This window comes from Paralichthys olivaceus, chromosome 15 (assembly GCF_024713975.1).
Source record: "Paralichthys olivaceus isolate ysfri-2021 chromosome 15, ASM2471397v2, whole genome shotgun sequence".
Taxonomy (NCBI): domain Eukaryota; kingdom Metazoa; phylum Chordata; class Actinopteri; order Pleuronectiformes; family Paralichthyidae; genus Paralichthys; species Paralichthys olivaceus.
Window position 1 is genome coordinate 15,166,588 of NC_091107.1, and position 23,228 is coordinate 15,189,815.

General features: G+C 38.2%; 1 protein-coding gene across 4 annotated transcripts in view; it reads left to right on the forward strand.

Annotated features, from left to right (window-relative positions):
• npas2 (neuronal PAS domain protein 2) overlaps positions 1-22,940 on the forward strand; it is a 34,895-nt gene extending 11,955 nt beyond the window's left edge. Inside the window, exons 1-22 of one of the 4 annotated variants that reach the window (XM_020086151.2) lie at positions 2,712-3,285; positions 7,615-7,813; positions 8,549-8,605; positions 8,904-9,058; positions 9,333-9,424; positions 9,796-9,885; positions 10,376-10,496; positions 11,556-11,669; positions 11,868-11,983; positions 13,091-13,173; positions 13,277-13,383; positions 13,558-13,705; positions 13,873-13,957; positions 14,061-14,187; positions 15,440-15,534; positions 15,667-15,753; positions 16,056-16,244; positions 16,902-17,090; positions 17,525-17,709; positions 17,863-17,955; positions 18,042-18,252; positions 18,734-22,940. In XM_020086151.2, the coding sequence (XP_019941710.2) occupies positions 7,758-7,813; positions 8,549-8,605; positions 8,904-9,058; positions 9,333-9,424; positions 9,796-9,885; positions 10,376-10,496; positions 11,556-11,669; positions 11,868-11,983; positions 13,091-13,173; positions 13,277-13,383; positions 13,558-13,705; positions 13,873-13,957; positions 14,061-14,187; positions 15,440-15,534; positions 15,667-15,753; positions 16,056-16,244; positions 16,902-17,090; positions 17,525-17,709; positions 17,863-17,955; positions 18,042-18,252; positions 18,734-18,946 (2,613 nt within the window). In that variant the 5' untranslated portion in view covers positions 2,712-3,285; positions 7,615-7,757 and the 3' untranslated portion in view covers positions 18,947-22,940. Of the gene's footprint in view, positions 1-2,711; positions 3,286-7,614; positions 7,814-8,548; positions 8,606-8,903; positions 9,059-9,332; positions 9,425-9,795; positions 9,886-10,375; positions 10,497-11,555; positions 11,670-11,867; positions 11,984-13,090; positions 13,174-13,276; positions 13,384-13,557; positions 13,706-13,872; positions 13,958-14,060; positions 14,188-15,439; positions 15,535-15,666; positions 15,754-16,055; positions 16,245-16,901; positions 17,091-17,524; positions 17,710-17,862; positions 17,956-18,041; positions 18,253-18,733 lie in introns of those variants that run through there. The other 3 variants (XM_020086152.2, XM_069539470.1, XM_069539469.1) reach the window with 3 other exon arrangements.
• The last annotated feature ends 288 nt before the right edge of the window (positions 22,941-23,228 follow it).

Sequence of the window (23,228 nt, forward strand, 5' to 3'; positions counted from 1 at the left end):
GAGGACTGGCAGAGCCAGAGGCATCACTTTGGTTTGCTTTGACTTTGAAATCACATGACCACATACTCTTTTCTGTCTGGGTTACAACAAATTTTCTTTTGTCTGTTTAGCTGTCTTAATGTTAAAATCTGTGCTCAAAAAAAGATCTGGAAAACAAGATCATTTTTGTGCAGCTCAGATTATACTGTAGTCACAGTATTTAAGGTTCTTCTTGACAAGCTCTATATGTCAAATTGGGAACAGGCACTTGTTTTCTGGTGACATGGACTGACCTGTCCAAGCAGCTGATTCTCATGTGCTCTGTTGTCTGAACTCCTCACTCACGTGAAAAGTGGCCTTTATCAAGACGCTGTCTCTTATAAGGGAAAGTCTTCTGTGCAACCTGAACATCAAAGATTGAAATTAAAGTTGAAAGTGAGTTTAAAACTGAGTTTTAACTCCTAGTTTAACTAAGACTTTGTCCAAATATAACAATCTGTAAGAGAAGTTCATATTCTCTGTCAGAGGTCTTTCAACCATTAGTAAGTCAATACAGGCCACAGGGAAAAATCCTTTATCATGATTTACAAACAGCTTTGCAGCTGGTGTGCTGGCAGATTACAGTCATACCATGTACATTTTATTTATATCCTTATATCCAGTTTCAATCTGACCCTGGACAAATATTGCATGTCACGCTCCACCAGTGCTTTTTAGCCATGCTAGTGGTGTGGTTTTATGAATGGCTCTAACATTGTGTTGGTTGATGAGCCACTTTGTTCCAGACAGAAATATATCCATGAAATTTGGTGCAGACGTTCATTCTTTCCTTAGGATAAATTGTGGTAATTTATCTTTTCAACCTTCATCCCGTAAATATTTTGATTAGATCAAGTTTATCAATAAATTGGTACAAAACCTATGACATTACCATCCACTTCAGCTGAACTTTGTGTTAATGCTTATTATAAGAATGTCAGCATGCTTAATTATAATAGTGAACAAGGTAGATAATATATTTCTCATGTTAGCATTTACTTCAAAGCATCACTGCGATGCTATTATAACTCTAGACTATTTGTCTTGTTTCACTGTAAACAAATTACTGAAAAGGGGGAGAAATAACACACTTTTATTAATACTGTTAAATTAGCTAGCTGATGCAAATCAATGATTATTTTCTATTCAAATATGCCATAAACATATCCATTCAGTGCAATACTTAAAGCTAGGGTTATTAATTTGTTCTTGAAATACTTTTTTGTTTAAATCCTTTTCCCGATAGTATCAACAATTAAAGTCTTCTTGGAAAAAAAACAAGATAAAAAGCTGGTTTCTGTGGCCCCCGCAGGACTGTAATAAACACAATGAATCCTTTAATTTGGACTGGCATACCTGTCACTTATTGAGCTGAGAGACAGCCGGAGACACATACATGGCTGAAACTGAGACAATGGTCAGAAGTCAGTGAGTTATGGAAAATTTTGTATTTAGCAGTTGTCAGACTGTGAGTGTTCATATGGTTGTACCATAACGCAAGGACCAGTGGGAGGGGCTGGGACGTATCGGTAGCACTTTTTAAAGTGTAGCCTGCTCTGGCTAGCTTTTCCAGCATTACCAACCCTAGCAAGTAGCGACCTGAAGGTTGGAAAAGTGAGTTTGTGTCAGGATTTAATCTGTGTGAGTTTAAACATAATTAGATTAATTATTAAATATTACAAAAAATCATAATTACACAGATTAAACGTGGTCTGTCAGTGTTAACAAGTATTCTGTTTGGATAAGAAGCACATGAGACTTTAGACTGTGAAAAGGCTCCGGGTCAGGTTTTTTTTTACTAACTTTCCACTAACTCACAAAGATCTAATTTGCTTCAGTTCGCATTGTGTTATTTTATTGGCAAAAATACAGGATCACACTCAGGTTTGTTAAAAAAAATAAAACAATGAACATCTACCTGAGTTAGAAGTTATCATATCCCACTGCAGGCTATAATCAGTGGGTTTCTGGCTTTATTCACTAAAAACAAAAGCTTTGATTATCAAATTCAGGACTTGCCTACAATTGTTATGTTCTGTGCAGACTCCGTGGAGACAGCAAAACTATATTAACTATGGAATGATTACTGATGATTATTACAATCAAAGCTGAGCTTATTGTGGCGTCACCACCAACTTATTGTCTCAACAGAGTGTCCTAAAGTTAAATGCTCACTTTTATTATTTTGTTTATGTTTTCTGTAAGTTCTCAGCAAGACGATATCCCTGCACCTTTACCCATCTGTTTGATCATTTGACAGAAGCAGAAACACTTGAGGTGGATCCATTATGAGCCCTTGAAATTAGTCATGCACACTGCTGACCCACATTTGGGGAAAGGCAACAAGGAAGTACTCAAAAACAAAACACAGGAAGTGTATGGGGAAGTACTTCAGGGCAAAAACAAAAGTCTCATCCTCTTGCCTTGCTCAAGGATTAGTCACCTCTGTCTGACAGCAAGGGGACTACATTTACCCATACATTAGGGTTGCCTGCGGTTTATAGTCTACCTGTGGCCATTTAAGGTGCAGTTTTCATCATGTCAGCCACACTCTTTTTTTCCATACTGCTGACCTAATAAATTAAAGGTCTTCTTGTCATGCCTCCATGGCCAAGTGGTATTAGACTTTCATTTCAGACCGTACCATTCACAATTTCACACCCAGTGAAAAAAGTGTGTTGCAAACCCTCATTAGACATGCAGGCGATTGTCCATTGCAGTTCTCCAAATGACATTTAGTGTGGTGCTATTAGCTATGTATTAAGCACGTGTTAAAGATTACAATCTGCCCCCTCCTCCCGGTCACTGAAGGTTTCTCTCGGTTGTGTTGAACAGCCGACTGCTTATGCTGCTGCTGCCGTCGTTAGCCGAGTATTGAGCTACCAGCTGACCTACTTTCCTCTGTTCTCAGCCACTCAGTCCTGTTTACAAGCCACTGCCAGCGGAGGATGTGGAGTACAGTGCCTGGAAAATAGACGGACACAGCCCACCAGGACCACGAATGGGGGATCTTGTCGTGTGTTGTTGATAATTTGGGACTGTCACAGCCGCAGACAAGCTCACCGGCGATTAATAACAGCACGTTAATAACTTAGGCGTTGTTATACAATTTAACGCTTTCAGCGCTCTCGCCTGGTCGGTCCGACGCTGGTAGCTGCTGCGATCAGCTGCTATGTTGTAGTTTTTCATTTTCTTCCTTTAAAAAAATGACCGGATCGCTGAAAGTTAAATGTGGATTTTTGTTTCTGCTGGAGAGTCGCTTTCAAGGTACGTGCGATTTCATTTGAGCTTTGAGTTTCGCGTCTCCTCTGCTGACAAGAGCGCAAAATGTTGTCGTGTCGCTGCCACCCGTTTGCACTGTGCGTAACATCAAAGTTCATGAGTGGCCTCTCTGCAGATTAAAGTAGAGTTAGCCGATCACACGATTAGCTCCTGTCAATACCTAGTTAATCATTGTCTACCAGAGCCAGACTGTGGAGGCTCAACATATACTGTATTTTTGGCAGATATGGGAGTCTGTGTGTCAGCAGCTACATAAACCCCAGCGCTCTTGAACGTTGCTTGCGTGTTTTCAGCTCTCAGTCATCAAGTGCCCTGATTACAACGTTTAAATAACCTATTTTCCTCACTGTAGCACCACTGCTGATGACATTCATAGCAAAACACTGGAGGGATATATTCGTTAATGCCTCTTGCCAGATAGCCAAATGTGAAATGTCACAGGAAAAGATATCCTTAAATAATTTCTCAGCAGGCTTAGGTCAGGCTGATGTTACCCAACCTGGCAGCTTTACGTCTACTGGAGTTCACATTTCTCTGGCTAACCTGCTGTTTTCTTGTCCTTAAGGCATTTTATGCTTCTCTTGTGCAGCTGACATGGTTTTCCTCTGTTTGACCCTGGGATGAAGTGTGGCAGAATTACTTATTTACCATGTACATACTAGGAAGCAAGGTTCATTGAGTTCATTTATTGCCCTGCCAGTGTTTTTCATTTGTAGGTGTGTAACCAATAGAAGTGCCTCCTGTTTCCTTATCACTGAAGGGGGAGCTTCCCTTCTCTAGAAATCATGTCAGAAAGCTGAGACACTATCTTATGTAAATTTAGAAATTGACCTGTTAATAATGATGAAATGGATTTTAAAGCATTCAGAAATGTTGTTTATGTTTCCACTTTCTGTGTGTATGTGGTTTATATGGGCTTTTAAGTTAATATGACTGAGGTTAATATTTAACCACTATAACCATCTAATGGGGAAATAAAGCAAGTGAATGAATTATAATTGTGTACAAATATGATTTTAGATTACATACAGCCCAAGCCAATGAAAACAGACTGAGATATGTTAAAACAAAAGTTTATCCTTGAGTAAGTACCACAAATATAGTTTTTCATGTTTTATGGACATTGCACAGTTAAGCAATAGTGATTTTATGAATTTCTCTAAAAAAAAGAAATAAAAATTTCCAGATTGACTGAAACTAAGTCATGTGTTTACCTGACAACTTGACCTGCTGCCTCAAAACCAGATGCAGGTGGTCTGGAAATGTAAACTTTTAGACAAGCAGACAGTAGCATCCCCGACTGGCAAGTAGCCTGAACAAATAACCCTAAGGTACTCATCCATCAGCACAAGAGAGGTAAAAACAGTGTGAGCTAGAATAATACAATAACTTTTGAAAGGCTGTTATTGGCTTTCAGAAAGCTTTCACGTAGCTTTTTCTCACTACTAGCTCTCACTGTGTCGTTGAGTGAGGGAGTGAGTGAGGGAAAGAGCAGGTGAAACATCATAAACCCAGTGAAAATGTTGTCTCTTGGTAACATTAGTGGTCAGCAACATGTAATTGGTGGATTTATTGTTATTCCAGGGAGAAGATTTTTCAGTACCACTTTTAAAAAGCCATGTATGTTACAGGCTTTCACTTCAATTTGCCATTTAGTGACATGGAAATAACATGGCCAACATTGTGTTGATGAACATTTATTGTGAGTTTTCAATCTGGAGATTTTAGTAGATTCAAATTTGCCCATGTTTGGTCTAGAATTTGATTTATTGTTTTTACAAATTTTTTATAATTGCTTTATATTACATTACTAGATACTTTCTCCACCATTAATTAAGCCATTTTTTACAACTAAATAAAAAAATGGGATTTGGGAAACACAGATTGGCATTTTATGGCTCAAACAACTAATTGATTGATTAAGAAAATAATCATTAATTGCAATCCTACTGTAAAATATAGACATTATTTTGGCTGATCCAGCAATTTTTTGTTTTATTTATACAATACACTGATGAAAATAATACTGCTTCTGAAAAATGTCTCTTGATGTGCATTATTCACATTATTAGTAATGATCCCAAAATATCCTCAATATGCCTGAAGATAGATGTAAGTGGTAACATCCCTGACAGCTGTAAAATGTCCATAGTCTCTCCCTCAGAAAAAAACAAAGTAAAGAAAAATCCCAGTTGAAATATTAATAAACTAGGTCCATTTAGATGCAAGGTAATTGTGGAAGCTCTAACTCTAATTTGTTCCATATATTAAGGTCAATATAATTATATAGTTCTTTGCCAGTACAAGGGATATTCACCATTTTGTCCTATATTCTAAAATAGATGAACAAAGCAGGTTTTCTGTGGTCTGTGGGTTTACAGTAGATTACAGATAAATGCACTGCTGTATGAATTACTCAGGAAACAATCCACAGTTCTTTGAGGTGAAAAGTCAGGCCTTTATTCTCATTTAATGAAGGAGAATTAAATGTATATGTGACCAAATGCTGTGTCATCAATATTAAATCCTCTTGAGTTGACGATGACACATTGGCATGTCAGCCACACCCCATGCACTGACGTAAAACAGTATTTTGTCTTGAGAAATAACTGCTGTCAGAATCTTTCATCTGTGCCCGTGTCATTCACCAGCCATTGTGAGTTTACAGTTATTGACACTATCACCTTTTTGCACAAGTGATATAATCCACCAATTACTCAAAGATAGTCAAAGGTTTTCATAATCCGTGAATGATCTGTCACATGACGGTGTTGTAGTATTTAAAATTTTAGTATTTACGAGATAACACACAGCTACCTGAGGGAATGTGGCTGCAGCATGTGAGTAACTCAGTGCTACTCAGTATAATTGTGCGTTTCAGAGAAAGGCAAAGAAACAAAAGTGTAGAGGAAATTTAAGCTTTGCAGATGTGCTTTTATTATTCCTGCTGTGGAATATTATAACCTCAACAGCGAACGAGCTGTCTAGTGTCAGGAAGTGACACTGCCAGACTTTTTCACATCAAATTCATCAGATGTTTTCAATGACTGCACAATGGTGTTTGGAATAAAAAAAGACTGGTTGTAACTTTTAAGATTGACTAGAAGATGTTGAGCAATACAACACTGGGTGCAAACATTAAACATGTAAGAGCTGTTTGCCTTAGGAAAGCTTGTAAATATATTTACTGGGCTTTAAATTAAAAATACAAGTGGACAGCATTATCCCACGAGAGCTTTTAGGTAGGGAAGGTGGAGTGTGAGACATTTTGGCAGCAGGTTTTTTTTTTCTCCATTAAATATTTTAATATGTATTTTAAATAAAGCGCTGTAATTCCTGTATATAGTTTCCTCTGTGGAAGGTTATGACCAATAAGAAAGTCTGCATGTTTTTTATAGCCTACACAGAGTTTGGTTGTGAACTTGAACATGACCGTACTGCCTTCTACCATGAGTTCAGGTGGCTGGTTAAAGGCTTTAAATACCTGAGGGCACAAGTGTAACTAGACTCTGATGTTGTCTAGCTGTTAACCTTTCAAGGTGTGGTTTAACCTCAATACATTATAAGAATAGAGGCTGAAATGTGAGGTTTCATTTTACATGATGTTGGAGGGTGAAGAAATCCCTGATGCACCAAAAACTGTGCATTTCTTGAGTAGATTTTTAATTTTACCAGTAAATTCAATTATCAGTGGACAGCAATGCAGGGAATGCAGAAGTTATGTTTCGGATCATGCATTAGTGTTACCCTCAGAGATAACATTTTATTTTGGTGCTTTGTATGAATAGATAGTCAGGGTTAGTTTGGGAAACATCAATATAATAATGGTCCATTTGAATGATTCTCACATGTTTGTGTATGTTCAGGACATGGGATGGAGGGAGGAGTAGGTGGTTTGTGTGCATTTAACTGCAGCCGAACAGAGCTCCAGTCTGTGAGCTCTTGGTTTGGATTAGGTGGCTCTTACTACACAGTGTTATCAAAAAGAGGTTTCGTCTTCAGACTCATTTTTCTAGGTCAGGGGAGCTCCTTCTGTGCAACAACACTTCTTTTGTGATGAAGTACAGTACTCAGATGGAGGCTGAAGGGGGTTTATGTACTTTACATTGTGTTATAGGTGCATCACACCCTATATCCTTATTGTTAAAGAGGATGGATGATTTTCATAGATGTCTGGAGGATCTTATGTATTTCCCTTAAATCAGGTCTCATAGAAAAAGCCTTCCTACAATATGTTAACATGAGTTCATAAAGCACTGTTATCATCCTCACAACATGTCTTTCAGGTTGTCATCAGTTTGTCTATGTTCACAGGACTTGGCGTTTCTTTGGTGGACTGGAGGCAGTGGTGGGTAGCTGGTCCTTGGTAGGATTTTCCAAAAGAGTGTTCAGACAAGGTCAGCGCGGATGGGACTTATAGGACTTCAGAAAGGGCCTGGTTGGGAAAGGGTGTGAGAATGGACAACCTTTCTGACTTTGGTGTCCCTTGCTCGTCTGCCCATAGGGATTGGGAGTGAGTATCAAATCAATTTACCTTCAGTTTGTGATCTGTTTTTATATACAGGACTTGATTTATTCACATGTGCATTTGTATGTAGTCAGACATGCACTGCACAAACATTTACTTTGCTTTAACAAGTGTCTCATGTAGTGGATGACTCACAACATAAGTAGTTCAGTAATTTGGCTTTGACAAATAAATCTTAAACAACCTGATTTAATGGTTATGAGTCACATTTATGGGTAAATGTTTAATAATTAGTCAATTATTAATTGATATAATTAAAGTTATTGTAGCTCATTGAAATTGAGGTATAGCAAGGGCTTCTGGCTGAAAACTGATAACACAGATAAGATGTTAAAAAAACATGTCTCACAGTGTTTGTTAGTCTTACTTCCTCCACAGAATTTCAGTGGTTGACATATTTTCTTCATTCATAAAACTGAGCACTATAAGAACGTTTGTTCAGCTGCTGAACAATTCGTTCATTGTTTTCCATGAATTTATGTCTTTTCCTGTGAAATAAATGAGATGAACTGCTACTAATACATAATCTTTTCAATACATTTTTGTATACATACCCCCAAATCTTTATGCTTTGTGACTGCTTATCTCTTTAAGGAACCTGTTTTAGTACATTACAGTATAATGTTCAGGCTTGAGATAGTAAATATGTGCTTGTGATGATGAGTAAAGAAGATAACATTAGCTGAAACAACATTTTAACTTGTACCACTCTGTTTCTAGCACCAACAGCTGCGTGGAGGATTTAATGGATGACGATGAGAAAGACAGGGCAAAAAGGTACTCAGTCCTGTGTGTATGTTTATGATTGTATGTTCGTTTGGTTCAAGGTAATATGTGTGTGTATAATACTTAGTAATAATAATACGTTTTGGCTCATCTTCAGTGTCACATTTCAATTAAGTCTTTGAATTTAAAGACTATCTGAGCATAACGTTTGAAGAAAATGTACATAGTTTAAAACTATTAATACTGGTTTAAGTATTTCTCAATAGATGGACTCAAGTTTCCTGATTAGCTGAGCTTTTGCCTGTAAGTCCACTGATTGATCATTGGTTTCGTGTGTTGATGTTTTAAGGGCATCCCGTAACAAATCGGAAAAGAAAAGAAGAGACCAATTCAATGTGCTCATCAAGGAGCTATGCACTATGCTGCAGGGCCAAGGCCATCCACGCAAGATGGACAAGTCCACCATACTGCAGAGAACTATTGATTTCTTGCAGAAACAGAAAGGTACGAAATTTATGGTATGATTCAAGATGTTTATTGTCATATACATAGCAGATAAACACAGTTTACAGCATGTAATGAAACTCTTCAAAAGGTATGCAGCATTTGCAAAATGTTGACAGACTGTATTATAATTGTTTCCACTTTTAGACACTCCTTTATACAGTTCCCCACTTTTTTGAGTAATTAACGAATACAATTCTTAGTAATAATGTTTAGTTTTCGTCATGAAGTTACTTTAATACTTGTCTTTTATTTTATCTTCTATCTTCTTTAGACATCACTGCACAGAATGAAACCTGTGATGTGAGACAGGACTGGAAGCCTTCGTTCCTCAGTAATGAGGAGTTCACTCAGCTAATGCTGGAGGTAAAGCTCAGGAGGATGTGTTTGTAGAACAGCCAACAATGATTAAGCTTTGACTAATATTGATAACAGAAAAAGACACAGTCTCTAAAATGCCCATGGAGAACTGGACAAGATGAAATACGCTCGGCTCAGTTATATATTCACAATTATATTATCCCAGAGCGTTGTATGAAATGTAAGAACTATTGAACTGTGGTGGCAATTGAGTAGGCAAACACATTAATAACATGTCAACATGATTTTGTTATGCAATTATCTACCACAGATGTAGATGACATGTGAAAGTGTACGAGTGTAAATGTGCATTTGCACAATGCTGTTCAACATATTTGTAGCCTCATTGTCAAGTTGACACTTTTCCCCTCTTACAGGCCCTAGATGGCTTCTTGGTAGCATTAACTACAGATGGAAACATCATATACGTATCTGACAGTGTGTCTTCACTTACTGGCCATTTACCGGTAAGTAAGGAAGCTTAAATGAGTTACTTTACCCTCTTGCTTACTCTGCATTGTGGTGTTGTTATCCTTTTTTGTTCTTATTTTGATCCTTTAATCAATTCAAAAAAATGGCAAAATACAAAACAAATACACACATACAAAATATACAATTGATAAGGAAAAAAAGCACATATAATAATAATAATAAATAATGTGCTTTTTTATTCTAATCATGTTTTTTTATGTTGCTTATGAATTGATCTGTTATTCACCTGGTCTAATCCAGAACATTTTTATGTGTTGATGTTCATTTCATTCACATTTCAGAGCAATAGAATAAACATCACATTTAGGTTCATGGCTGCTAAGTTTACCTGAACTTACTTTAAAATACTAAAACCTTGCATTGGTTAATGATATCACATGTAACTATATTTGTATCGCAGCACTGTTATATACTGCATACTCCCCCAAAATACTGACCATCATTCTCATGTCTTTTTTGCACCAGTCAGATATGGTGGACCAAAATATCTTGAATTTCCTCCCGGAGCGGGAACATGGCGAGGTGTATAAGCTGCTATCCTCCCACATGCTGATGACTGACCCCATTGCTGCTGACTTCCTTGACAGTGAGTATCCTACTGGGTGGCCTCTCTGTGCACGTCTGGCCCTTGTCTGTGTCTAACACCACACTGCGTCTGGGTCATCATCGCATTGACAGTTGAAAGGTTAAAGTCTGTAGATTTGTCTCCCATCTTATAGAAAGGTCAAATACTGTGGATGAATGCGGATAAAATCCTCTGTACTTTTTTAAAATTTTGTAGCTCCGAATTTTGTGAGTTCTTTAATTTAGTGTGACATTTTTAATTGAAATATAGACACAACACTTCATTCTTGTTAGCAGTCTTGCCAAATTCTTTTAGATGCATTTTTGTGTGTCAGAACATCTCTGAACTTTGCTTTGACACTGTAAATACCTCTTCAAGCTCTTTAAATATAGAGCAAGTTGCTGAATTGGGGTCTATACTTTATTGGATTGCTGATTAGTGTGTATCTATGATTAGCCTTTTAGCTAATAATAGGTGCTAGCTTAGTATCATAGTTAAGACTTTAAATCACTGTTATGTTCGCGCGCTAATCCAAAGCAGTGTAGTATCTGGGGCTCAAGACACTGACCTTAATCTTGTGTCACTATTAGGCTTTTCTGGGGAAGAGAGATGGTGAGTGGCAAGTGTCTCAGTCTGTCCTCTGAAGCCTAAATAGAAAACTGTCACGGAGCCATGTCTGCAGTAATCACCATCATCTCCTGGGCACAGTTTTAAAAACACACATCAATCTTTGGTTCTTCCTCCATGAAAAGGAATGTCTAGCTTTTAAGCACAACGCTCAATCAAGTTTCATTATAAGAGGATTTTCAATTTCACCTGCTTGTTTTCTCCTTTTATGTATCTTAAATCAACAAAAAAGCATCTTCGAGTGGTGCCCACACTATCCTGGCCTCTTTATTCAAAACTCTATGATTTTGAGGATCTGGAGAATGATCACATGCCTGTATGGTAGCAAATTATGCACAGTTCAGTAGTAAATGTGTTTTTGATTAATCAAAAGTTTTTCTTTCGGAGATTGTATATATTCGTGTATATTGTATAATGACTGGGCTTCAAAATGAAAATCTCCCTTTTTTTCAGGTGAGGCACATATTGAATTTTGCTGTCATCTAGCGAGAGGTAACATTGACCCAAAAGAGCCACCTGTGTACGAGTATGTCAAGTTTGTTGGAGAGTTCAAGTTTCATAACAATGGTAAGGATTTTAGTTTTCTTTCAAAGACTTGAAATTGCATAAAATGTTAATTTCATTGTTGGTCATGTATACTTTTAATTTAGCAATAATTTAAGTGACTGATTGGAAAAAAGATATAAATAGTTATTTTTATAGGATATGATTATGATAGATTTCTCAACTAACTGTGCTCCCATATACTTGTCTTCTGTCATAAAGTGCCTAGATCTTGTAACGGGCTTGAGATGTCGCTACCAAGAAGCCTACAGTCAGCACTGGAGGAGCAGGTCTGCCTCATTGCTACTGTACGATTAGTCACTCCACAGTTTGTCAAGGTGAGACCAGCTGGGATCTTGAAACGTGAGCCATGGTGTATGTTGCATGTATATGGCATCATTACCCTCAAAGGTAGAAAACAGGGGTGATACTGAAACCAATAACAATCAAACAGCAGCGAGCTGTGGTCTATGGCCTGAAGGGGATTTAGTTTGCTCCATATTGACTGCACAGAGTCAAGTGCTCTCTAGACATTTCTTGTTGCATGCTGGCACACTGTGTCCCTCCTAGCTGATTATATCAATAGGATGCATCTGATCCCAAAGGTGCTCAGTGAGTTTATATCTGGACACTTGCCAAGTTACTGAAGTCAATTAGAGATGCATTCATATGTTTACAACCTTCCTGTGATCTGAACTGATCACAGGCTGGGGGGGGGGGGGACCAGAAATAGCTGCACTGTTGGACTAGTTGTTATAATGAAAAGCATAGTGATACTTAAAGATGTAATAATGTCAGTAATAACAGCAGCAATTGGAGTAATGATAATACTGCTGATAATGAATAATGTGCTAATAATAATAGTTGAGTATTTAGAGTATTTAGAAAAGATGAATTTATGAATGTTTTTAATAAATGGAACATGACAGGACTTTCCATTTCACCTTTCCACCTCAAAAGAGCTCAGAGAGTAGATCTATTGAACAGACCTCTATTCTCCCCCACAACTTATTCCAAAATGTAAAAGAAAAAAACACTGATTACCCTCATTTACCGTATGGAATGACTGGAACAATGAATGTCTGGACTATGTGAAATGGAATATTTTTTCCCTCAGATTCTCAGACACAAGACAAATCTTTTGCACATACTGGTTTTAATCTGCAGGTTTTGAACCCTACATCGTTTCTCCCCCAGACCAGTTTTAGTTATCATCCTAACATGCAGACAAAATATGATTCCATAATAGTATGTACATAGTACATAAGTTATTCTGTAACATGCCATAGTACAACTGTTAATAAAATCTTTTCTGGCTCACATTATAGTAGTGTATCAAATCTCCAAACCAAATAATAGAAAATATGATGAGGCTTTTAATTCCTGTCTTTATTTTGACACTTTTAACCATGACTTCCTCTTTCTGTGACCGTTGCTTTGATCAGGATTTGTGTAATGTGGAAGATCCTTGTGATGAGTTCACTTCCAGACACAGCCTTGAATGGAAGTTTCTGTTTTTAGATCACAGGTAAATGATGTATTTCTTCCTCTCAATCAATCATGTTTTTATATTTTTTTTTTCTAACAGGAATCTTTCTTCTGTGCTGATCATCCTCTTTTTTTTGTTTCAGAGCTTCACCAATCATAGGCTATTTACCCTTTGAGGTTCTTGGAACATCTGGCTATGATTACTATCATGTAGATGACTTGGAGCTTATAGCTCAGTGTCACAATCAGTGTAAGTAACATTTCTGTCTGCTGCATCTTTCTTTCCAACCTTCACCACCACACCCAGATACCCATCTCTCTCAAATAGGTTATAGTTAACATACATGAGTTAATTGTACAAGTGCAAAGAACTGTGACGCCTGAACATGTCACTGATGTGTGTCTTCTTTTTTTCTTCTCTTAGTAATGCAGTTTGGAAAGGGTAAATCGTGTTACTATCGCTTCCTCACCAAAGGTCAGCAGTGGATTTGGTTGCAGACTCACTACTACATCACTTACCACCAGTGGAACTCCAAACCTGAGTTCATTGTCTGCACTCACACTGTTGTCAGGTAAAACTGATTCTTTTACCCTGGTGTAGTCTTGACTTGTGTCAAGTTGACATGGGTTTAGGTCTGTGTGTAGGTCATCAGTTGTTTTGGCAAAGATAACGGGTTTTAGATTCAGATGGGTTGATCTACACCTGTCACTCATGGTGTTTCTATCTACTGTTATTTAGTTATGCTGAGGTGCGAGCTGAAAGGAGGAGAGCGTTTGGCCTTGAGGAGCTGTCTCCACCTGAGATAGCTCCCTCCTCTGTGAAGGTAAAGTATCAAGAGTCCTTTTGCTGTACATACAGTCTGTGATGCCTACAAGGACCATGTCTCAAATCTGACTTTCTGCTTTTAACATGGTTCTGTGTTGTAGGCTCAAGAGCTGTACTTGGACATCTGCTCCACACTGGACCCAGCACGGGACAGAAACAGTGGTGCACGTTCAGTATCCTCCCACAGCTCCCGGAAGTCCTCCCACACAGCGCTGTCAGACTCTGCATGTGAGTCATTCTCTGCTCCCTAAAGTGCTAACTCACTCAACACTAAGTCAATATGTACAGTTATCCTGCTCCTGTATGGCTGCAGGAACCACCGTCATTAACATTTAAGAAAATAAAAAGGTTGAGCCTTTGTATTTTAATCTGAAAATATCTTGTGATCAGATTTAAAACCTCTTTACACAAACAGATCATAAGTCAATAAAACACCCACTGTTACATATGTGGATGATGATGCATCTATGATTAAATGTTTCCAAGGTTTACTTTAGCCTGGCCTGTTTGTCTGAGCCTCCAGTCTCTCTGACTTCATCTGCTCTTCCACCAGCCACCCCTGCTGCTGTTGTCATCTTCCCTTCACCTATCATCAGTGTTTCATTTTTTTCAAAGAAATTTTTTCAAAACTATAGGCAATAGACTTTAACAATAGAAGAAAGGTAATGTATAAGTTTAAGGCAGAAGAAAATCTGTGGATATTCTTTTTAGGATGAAATGGAAGTATTTTGAAAGAGAAGAGACTGTAGAGTTAAATATTAATAAGCATTATGTAGCACAGTGTTTTCTTTCTGAGTTATGAAACATATTTTCCATTTCATCCAGTTACTATGCCTCAGCAGCAGCAGAGCTTTGTGTTTGGGTTGTCCTTCCATCCATCCTATTCTCATGAATGAGATATCTCAAGAACACCTTAAGGGAATTTCTTCAAACTTCGCACAAACGTTAACTTGGACTTAAAGTGGAACAGATAGAAATAGAATTGAATAAATCTTGTGACCTCACAAATGATATTTTCAGCCAATATGTCAAGAATTCATATAGTGATTGACAGCATTTAAAACAAATGTCTAAATGGATAAAATAGTTAAGATCAAAATTCACTGGCATCAAAATATTCTGCAAAAAATACTTTACTGGCAACTTTTCAATGACATAACTCAGAAACAGAAGGGAAGATTGTGACCATATTTTCTGTAACTTAACTGGTTGGCAGAGGCAGACAACCACAAGGTGCTAATTTTAGTATTTATTTGCAGCCAAGAAGTTCTTAGAAGTCCTTTTATGATAGAACTGTGTCTTGCACTGACCAGCAAGCACTTGACAGATAAAGTAATGCATAAAAAACTTAATCAAGAGCATTAAGACCTTATATATAACTTATCTTTGTTGTGGTTATCAGAGAAAAACACAGATTACAATCTAACTGAGCATATACCCAGTCCACTTTGTTTGAGATGACCTCTCTCCTCTGCAACAGCTAACTCCTACACAGAGGCCTGCACACCCTCGTGGCAGTCTGCTTCCATTGGGACGGAGAAGACGTCTGCCAGACTCCAGCCTAGTAGTTCAAAGGTCAGTTTATTCATCTTTTCCATGTCTTTAGAGATAAAAATGCTCAGTGAAAAACAACTGCACCCAAATTGGCACATTATTATGTCAGAGAGAGTGCTGGATTGTAAAACTTTGTCATTTCCCCCCTTGTAGAATTTGGCACAAAGACAAAATTCCTTTGACCTCGTCCCCCAAATGAGCCTCCCCCTTTCTCCTACCTGCAGCAACCACTCCGCAATGGTCAGTGTTTAGAATTCCTCTCCTGCCTTTTTGACTTCCTCTGTTCTGTTTGTGTACAATATCTTACTGTTCTGACTGTTGCTGCTGCATGTCTTCATTTGTTGCTTGTGCAGACTATCCCCTTGACATACAGTCTACAGTCTTCTAATCACGAGAATTAACCATTATTATATGACAAATGATTGTCTCCTCATACAGTTACTTTATGTGGAATACAAAATAATATAACACAGCTGCAGTACAAAAAAAAACTGTTAGGTTTTGCTCATTCCCAGTTGATTTTTTGGATCATGTCTTTCCAGCAACAGCAAACACAGCAGCAGCCTCAGCCACAGTCGTCCATGTATCAGCTGCAGCAGCCTCAGCTCGGAGTGATGAACCAGCTGAAGGAGCAGCTGGAGGAGAGGACGCGAATTCTGCAGGCTGACATTAAGACACAGCAGCAGGAGTTGCATGACATAAAGGAAAAGCTTCACTTGGCTAACCTCCAGGTAACTCTTAAACAGAAAAAATCTCACACCATGCAGCCTAAAGTATATATGAAACTATGTATAGCATCTATGTAATTATGTATTCATTTGTTATTTATTCTTAGCCACAGATTACATCTGACATACAAATGATCAGACCTGTATGTCAACTATTTAGAAAGTCAATATCACATCATAGGCCCATGTTGCCTAACTTCACAGTGTAATGGTGGAATGGCCCCACCAAGAGGCCAGCACTAACAAGCTCAGCTCCAAGCGTTCTCTAAACCACTACATGACCTACATAGCATGCACAGAGAAGAGATTCTTCTGTCGTGTCATAATGTTTGTTCAATAAAGATGAGACGTCTCTTTGTTTAATATCAATGCCTCTCAGGTGTGAAGATGACAAGAGATGAGCTGTGATTTGAAACGCAAACACCTATTTTTCAGTGTTACCTCGACTTATTATGAATAAACTGAGGGCAATATAGACATACTGCTGTGAGTTTAAGCAGACTAAACACTGAACATAATAACTCACATCTTTTTACAATTATATGCAGAATGGCATTTGAGCCTTGTTACTTTTCATAATAAACATACTTTTTCAACAAAAATCACTGTTAAAGTGAAGGAAGGATAAATTTATATTTTCTGTGTACGTGGATTTGTTAGATGCTGTTACAGCAGCCTGTCCACGATGACTTTGGCCAGGCCCAGCAGCAGGGCCCGGGCAGGCCGGCCCAGCAGAGCCAGTCAGGGGTGATCAGGCAGCACTCAGGCCACCCAAAACCACCAGCCTGCGGGGCCCACAGCTCGTCCCCTCACTCACTCCTGAGAGAGAACAGCTCACCCTCCACACAGGTGATCATGAAAACCTAAAACAACACAAGAAGTGTTTAAACATAGCTGACTTATATAATAATCTAAATACATGCAATAATTAGCAAGTGGTGTCTCATAACCTACTTCAGGCACAATGGGGGAAAGGTTATGGATTCAGCCCTTGAACAGTCTGTTATCGAAAGATATAAACACCACCACAACAACAACAGGCAGTAGCTTTAAATCCAGTTTCTCTTTCCCTTGCTCACTGCAGTTGCAGCTTGTTTGCGTTGTAGCAAAAATACAGAGGAGAAAATGAAAACCTCAGTTGTCAGGTGATGGATGGAACTTAAAGATCACAGATTTAAAACCTCTCCTTCATAATTCTGTACTTTCATAAAGGAAGGATGTATGAGCATAATTGAAAAGTATTTTTTATATGTTGCTAACAAGTGTATGGTATCTCATTGTAGGTCCAGCAAAGAACTGCACGGGACGGGCAAGTACAGGCAGTGAGTCTGCCCGTGCAGACGAACACGAGTCTGACGATGCCCTTCTACAGCAACCCCATGATGTTCTCCCAGACTAACACGCGGCCTCTGCAGGATGCAAACCAAAGACACACAGACAACGAGTTCAACCAAGATGGACAACTACGGTGAGAGCCCTATAAAACAGAAAAAAAAGACACACAAATTCAAAACGAATTGTTCTATTCATCAGTTACTTCCTTTTTTTGTGTGTGCCAATGTGTGTGTGTCAATGTGTGTGGGAACTGAGTTTTTCTAGTAACACATTTCATTTTGTGCAGCATGCTTCTCAACCAACCAATGCAGACGCTGGTTCCCACTAGCAGTGTCACCTCACAGCCTTCCCAGTGCAACATGGGCATCTCCCAAACCATGTGAGAACTACACACACACAGACACACACACACACACACTCAAATATCACATTGTGCTTGAGCTCTTTTTTGTACCCTCTGTACAGATACACCTTGGAGCAGCAGATCCTCGCCCCGTCGTTCTCCATGCAACAGGTCAACTGCAACGCTGTCCTTGTGCCCTCCCCGGTATTCACATCACCCATCATGTTCCCGCACAACAGTTTCATCCCACCCCAGTCTCAGTCAACCTACCACACTCAGCCTCAGGCCTCCCAGCACTCCCTTCAGCTACAACAGCCCCAGCAGTTCTTTCAGGTATAGCAACCACCCGCTATATGTAGCGATGCAGTAATATCAGCCACTGTGTGTTTAGTTTCTACTGACATATGTTAGACTTTAAATTTCATCTGTGATGGGTTTTTGTAAATTAATGCACAGGCTTTTTATTTCCTGAATAATATTTATTGTAAGCATTACACTGCATCTGAATCATTAGCTGTGAAATAATCTAAAATGAATTTTGTCTGATATGAAATCATCTCTGAATTATTTTATCCTCCATGGATCATTAAGGTGTGTTTTACCAGGTGCCATAAAAAGATAACAACCATGTATCAGGGCTTCATTTTATTCTTGGATTTACTTAGAAGGGAATGAAGAACATTCCTCAAAAGAGTGTAACTAGTTCTTCATCAGCCAACAGTCACATTTGCTTAAAATTAAGGTTAAGTTGAATATTATTATTGTAATATGAGATTTAGTTTGAGTTTGTTCACATTCTCTTTTGTGTCCATAGATGACTCAAGGACTTGTACATGGTGGTTCTACTCCAGCATTCTTACACGCCACTAATGTTCCACAGCAAAGCACTGTGGGATACATCCAGCAGCAGCAGCAGCAGCAACAGCCGCAAGCACAGCAGCAGCAGCAGCAGCAGCAAAGGCAGTACCAACATTCCCAAAACCAGACTGGCAGTGTTTCAGACTTCCGAAATATGCTGACCCGGTAGCGCTGTGGACTCTGTCATAGCGCTGAGGTCTCCCTCTGTGTCGTCGCCATGTTGTGGCATTTGAAGTCAAACTTGACGTCATGTTCTGCAAGACAAATGCTGGAAAGTGGAAAATCGCTCATAGTGACCCTTTTGATGTGAAGCTGCCTGTTCAGAGGAAGGAGTGGAGCGATAAAAACCACAAGCAGAAGCTGCGCTGACCTGACGTCAGCCTGTGGGGCTGAGCCCACTTCACGCTCAGTCGTCAGTCAGTGACGCTGCTAGAACAAGTGGATTATCAAAGCTCTCAAGAAGACACAATTTTCACATGTTTACATGTGGACGTTTTCATCTAACACAGAGAGTTTCCTTCTAAGTGTCTGTTTGCACCCCCCCAAATATTTTCCTCTCTAATAATGGCTCATCAGTGAGATTAGTTTTCATACCTAAAACTTGACACCCCGCCCCAGCAACATAATATCACCCCTGGTCCGAACTTAACGATGAAAATGCTTCATCTCATGAGGGAATGAGATCAGAGTGTGTTTCAGGTGTTGATCCCATTTTGTCCCAACAAGCAAAGATTTACTTGCAGGAATGTTTGTGGCAGGTTGCTTGAGAGGAGCTTTACAGCTTTATGATTGTGGCACATGCAGTAATAAGATGACTATCATATCTAACATCAGGCGTAATCAGATGTAACATGCTACACTGGGAAACTGGAGGGAGGGAGATCCTCCAATAACTAGAAAGGTCTATCTAGATTTTTAAAGCCTCAATCTGGGACTGACGATGGAGTGTTACGACTATAACACCACTTCTCACAGAGAGTGATGGCAAAGCTCTGAAGTCCTGATGCTTCTGATGAAGTCTGCAGCACGAGACTTCAGGTGAAAAACAAGCTACCAGAGGGGGGGAAACAATGTGTGCCTTTAACCGTGGTGCGGTTTGATGGTTTAGTCTGATTATGGCTTTAAAAATCCAGCTCAGGTCCATTTGGAATACAAAGTTATATTTTCGTAGGTCATAATTTATTTTCAGCATCAGATTAAAACAAAGGACATCTAGATTTGTATTGGATATATTACAAATATATATTGGCTGCTTTTTGCAACCGTGAAAATCTGTATTTCCAAAATCTTTCTTTAATAATAGTATCTAATAAGATTCATTTAAGTATTTACTGAAACCCTAATGAAATGATTTCATGTTTTATTTATTACAGATATATTTGAAACAATATATCAGATAAGAAAGTAGTTTTATATTGATTTAATGTTCATACAGACATTAAAAGGTCAACACTGGTCTTAATGTCTCACCCCATCATGTTTTTATGAGAAGAGTGCAACACCTCTTATCTGTGTGTTTTCCACGATGCAGCAAACTGCAGCAGTGAGGATCTCAGAAACAGTGAGAAGAGATTTTCTGCCTGCTGTGATTTCTCTGAACTGTTGCCCTGTTTATTTAAGTCTGGTCATTTGATCGCATCAGTTCAAACGCCTGAAGTCATGACATTTTGTTCCAATTATGAGCAGCTGGGCTCATTGACAAGTGAATAACACACTGCTTCCTGCTACGAATGTGATCTCATTGGAAAAAAAGAGCAGATAATTCATTTACCTTGAAAACAAGGCCACCTCCAATGTGCTACTTTGTGAAATACAATACAACAAAAACACTAAATTTGTCTTTATGTTGAATTATCAAAAATTGGTCTTTCATATGTCTGAAAGTGATTTGCGGAGTCGGTTCTGTCTGGACGTTGAGATCTCATTCTTTACACACTGTGCTGGTTCTAACTGTGTTTGGGAAAATCTCCTGAGCCGTTAGTTTTTGAGAGAGCCGTACGTCCAACTGCTCATCTCTTGTAACCACACTCCTAATCTCAAACAGTCAGTGTGGACATAAAGGTTGAGATCTGATGTGCTGAGATGACAGTGGTAACAGAATGAGGTGCGGAGGGGTTCGGTGGAGCCATATTTGCAGTTGAACAATGTCAAGGAAAAAAACGTACGTGCCTCTCTGTCTGTGATGACAATCACACGCTACTTGTAACGGTGCACTGTGCAAGACCTGCCTGCGTCAGAGTCTGACGTTATGATCATTTATATCCGACAATCTTCTACCTTCAATTTCGTGTTACATGTTAGTTCCCTACAGAAGCATATTGCATTCACTTGAGAAAAAGTCTCTTTTTTCTAAATTTACATGATCATTTTCTGTTGACACGAGGAAAAAACAATCTGCTCTGTTTTTATGGAATTACGAGAGATGAAAACAAAATTCTGAAAAATAGCAGAATCTTTTTTTCATGATAGCAGAAAATGTTAAAAAAAAAAAAAGAAAAATTAAATGCAATACGTGTCTGTAGTTCAAATTGGCCCCATTCAAGACCGACAAGACTCAAATGTCAGAACACTTTCAGTGTGTATGTTTGGTGCCCTGTCACACTTCCTATGTGTAATGTCATGTTGAAAAGAAAAAGAATGTTAATTTATACGGTTTTAAATGTTTGAGAACAGATGTACGATGTATATAGAAGTGTATAATAAGCCATTGTACTATGTAAATTATATGGAAATATTTTTTTAATGAAATCATCCTAACATTCCTTCAGCCGTCGATATAAGCGGTATCTTTATTTAAAAAGGTACAGCTCGTGTCCACTGAAGGCTACAATCGCAATGATTACACAGTCTGCGTGGGATTGTGCCGCAGTGTTAGCTTCAGAAACATGAAAAATGGAAACCAATGGAAAAAAGAAATTACATTCAGAATCAAAATCTTTATTTTCATCAAGCAGAATTTCAGATACTTTTAGAGCAGCAACAGCTGTGTGGTGATAAAAACAGCTGCGTCTTTAAAAAGGGTCATTCAGCCAAAATTAAATGAAGCATTTTCTTCCTTCAGTTAAATGGGTTTCAGTCTTTTTTAAGATAAAGTGCAATTGAAAATATATTTTAGATGGGAAGTGTCAGTCTCTCCTCAAAAGTCTCCGAACTTTCTCATGTTTGAATATAGAAACAATAAAGTGGCGACCCATAGCCAGGTGCCATCGACAACTAAAATTATTTTTCCATTCATTATTTTAGGACATTTATCAACCTTCCGGGAAGTGCAAGTAAAAAGTCCTCCCATAGTCACACATCAGATCATTCAGTTTCCAATTTTCGGTCCATGTCTGTATAACTATATATTTGTTTGTTTTGCCTTGCTAAGGTGGGCGACTTCAGTTCTACTCATTAAACACAGTGCATTATGCTCCAGCTGTGGGTTAAATTATTTTTGCTTCGGACAAATCACCAGAATGTTTGGATGGGCTTTTATTTTTTTGGTGTGAATTGTAAATAAGTTCTCTCCACATCTATAGCTGCTGCACCTTATATTTTGTTTCTCTTTCCTCCAACTGTCAGCTTTTCGTCTTCATGGGCTTTTCATCGAGTGTCTGTTTTGAGGGCATGTGGTTTTTAAGTCACATTTGTACTTTTTTTCTGATTTGTAAAACAGTGACTGACGCCACGAGTGTGAGCCGTGACGTCAGATCACTGCTGTGTCTGAGATTTGCCAGGACATGAACAAAACACACCTGGTACACAGCCATTTCTGTTGTTTCCGTGCAGAAACAAACATTGAATATATTGTATAATAGAATGTAAAAAAAAGTTTAGACTATATAATTGTTTATTTTATATGTCTAATAGATCACATATGTATGTTACATGATTTTAAAAATTAAAGTAATTTTGTAACAGATAATGAAGTGTCTTATTAGAGGAGGTGAGGCTTTTTTGCGGATTGGAGTTGGTGTTGCACAGTCACATGTACGGCTTGTTTTTTTTTTCTGTATTTACCATCAAAATAAGCTTTAAAAATATTGTTAATATTGTTTTAAAAGAAATTAACAAATTAAGTTTACATTCTAAAATATCTTGATATTAATTATGCTATATTGAATTATTTATAAATCGACCTGGATATTGTGAAATATTTGAAAATAAATATTTTAAACATATGTATTGTTATTCTGAGCAAACTGTTTACAAAGCAAATGGTTCATGTACAAGTGTGTTTCTCAGCTGTGTGTTCTGAATGCAGGAACATTTCCACTGAAGAAAAGCAGGATCATGTCAGTCTATGACAAAACACTCAAAAACATGATACCAGCACTTAAATATAATTTCCAACACTTCTCAGAGGATCTCATTAAAGAAGTTAAGTTATTTAGACATTAATTATTGGCTTCAAATAATAGTCAAATTAATATTTTTCTGAGTAAACAAGACATCACAAAATTTTTGAA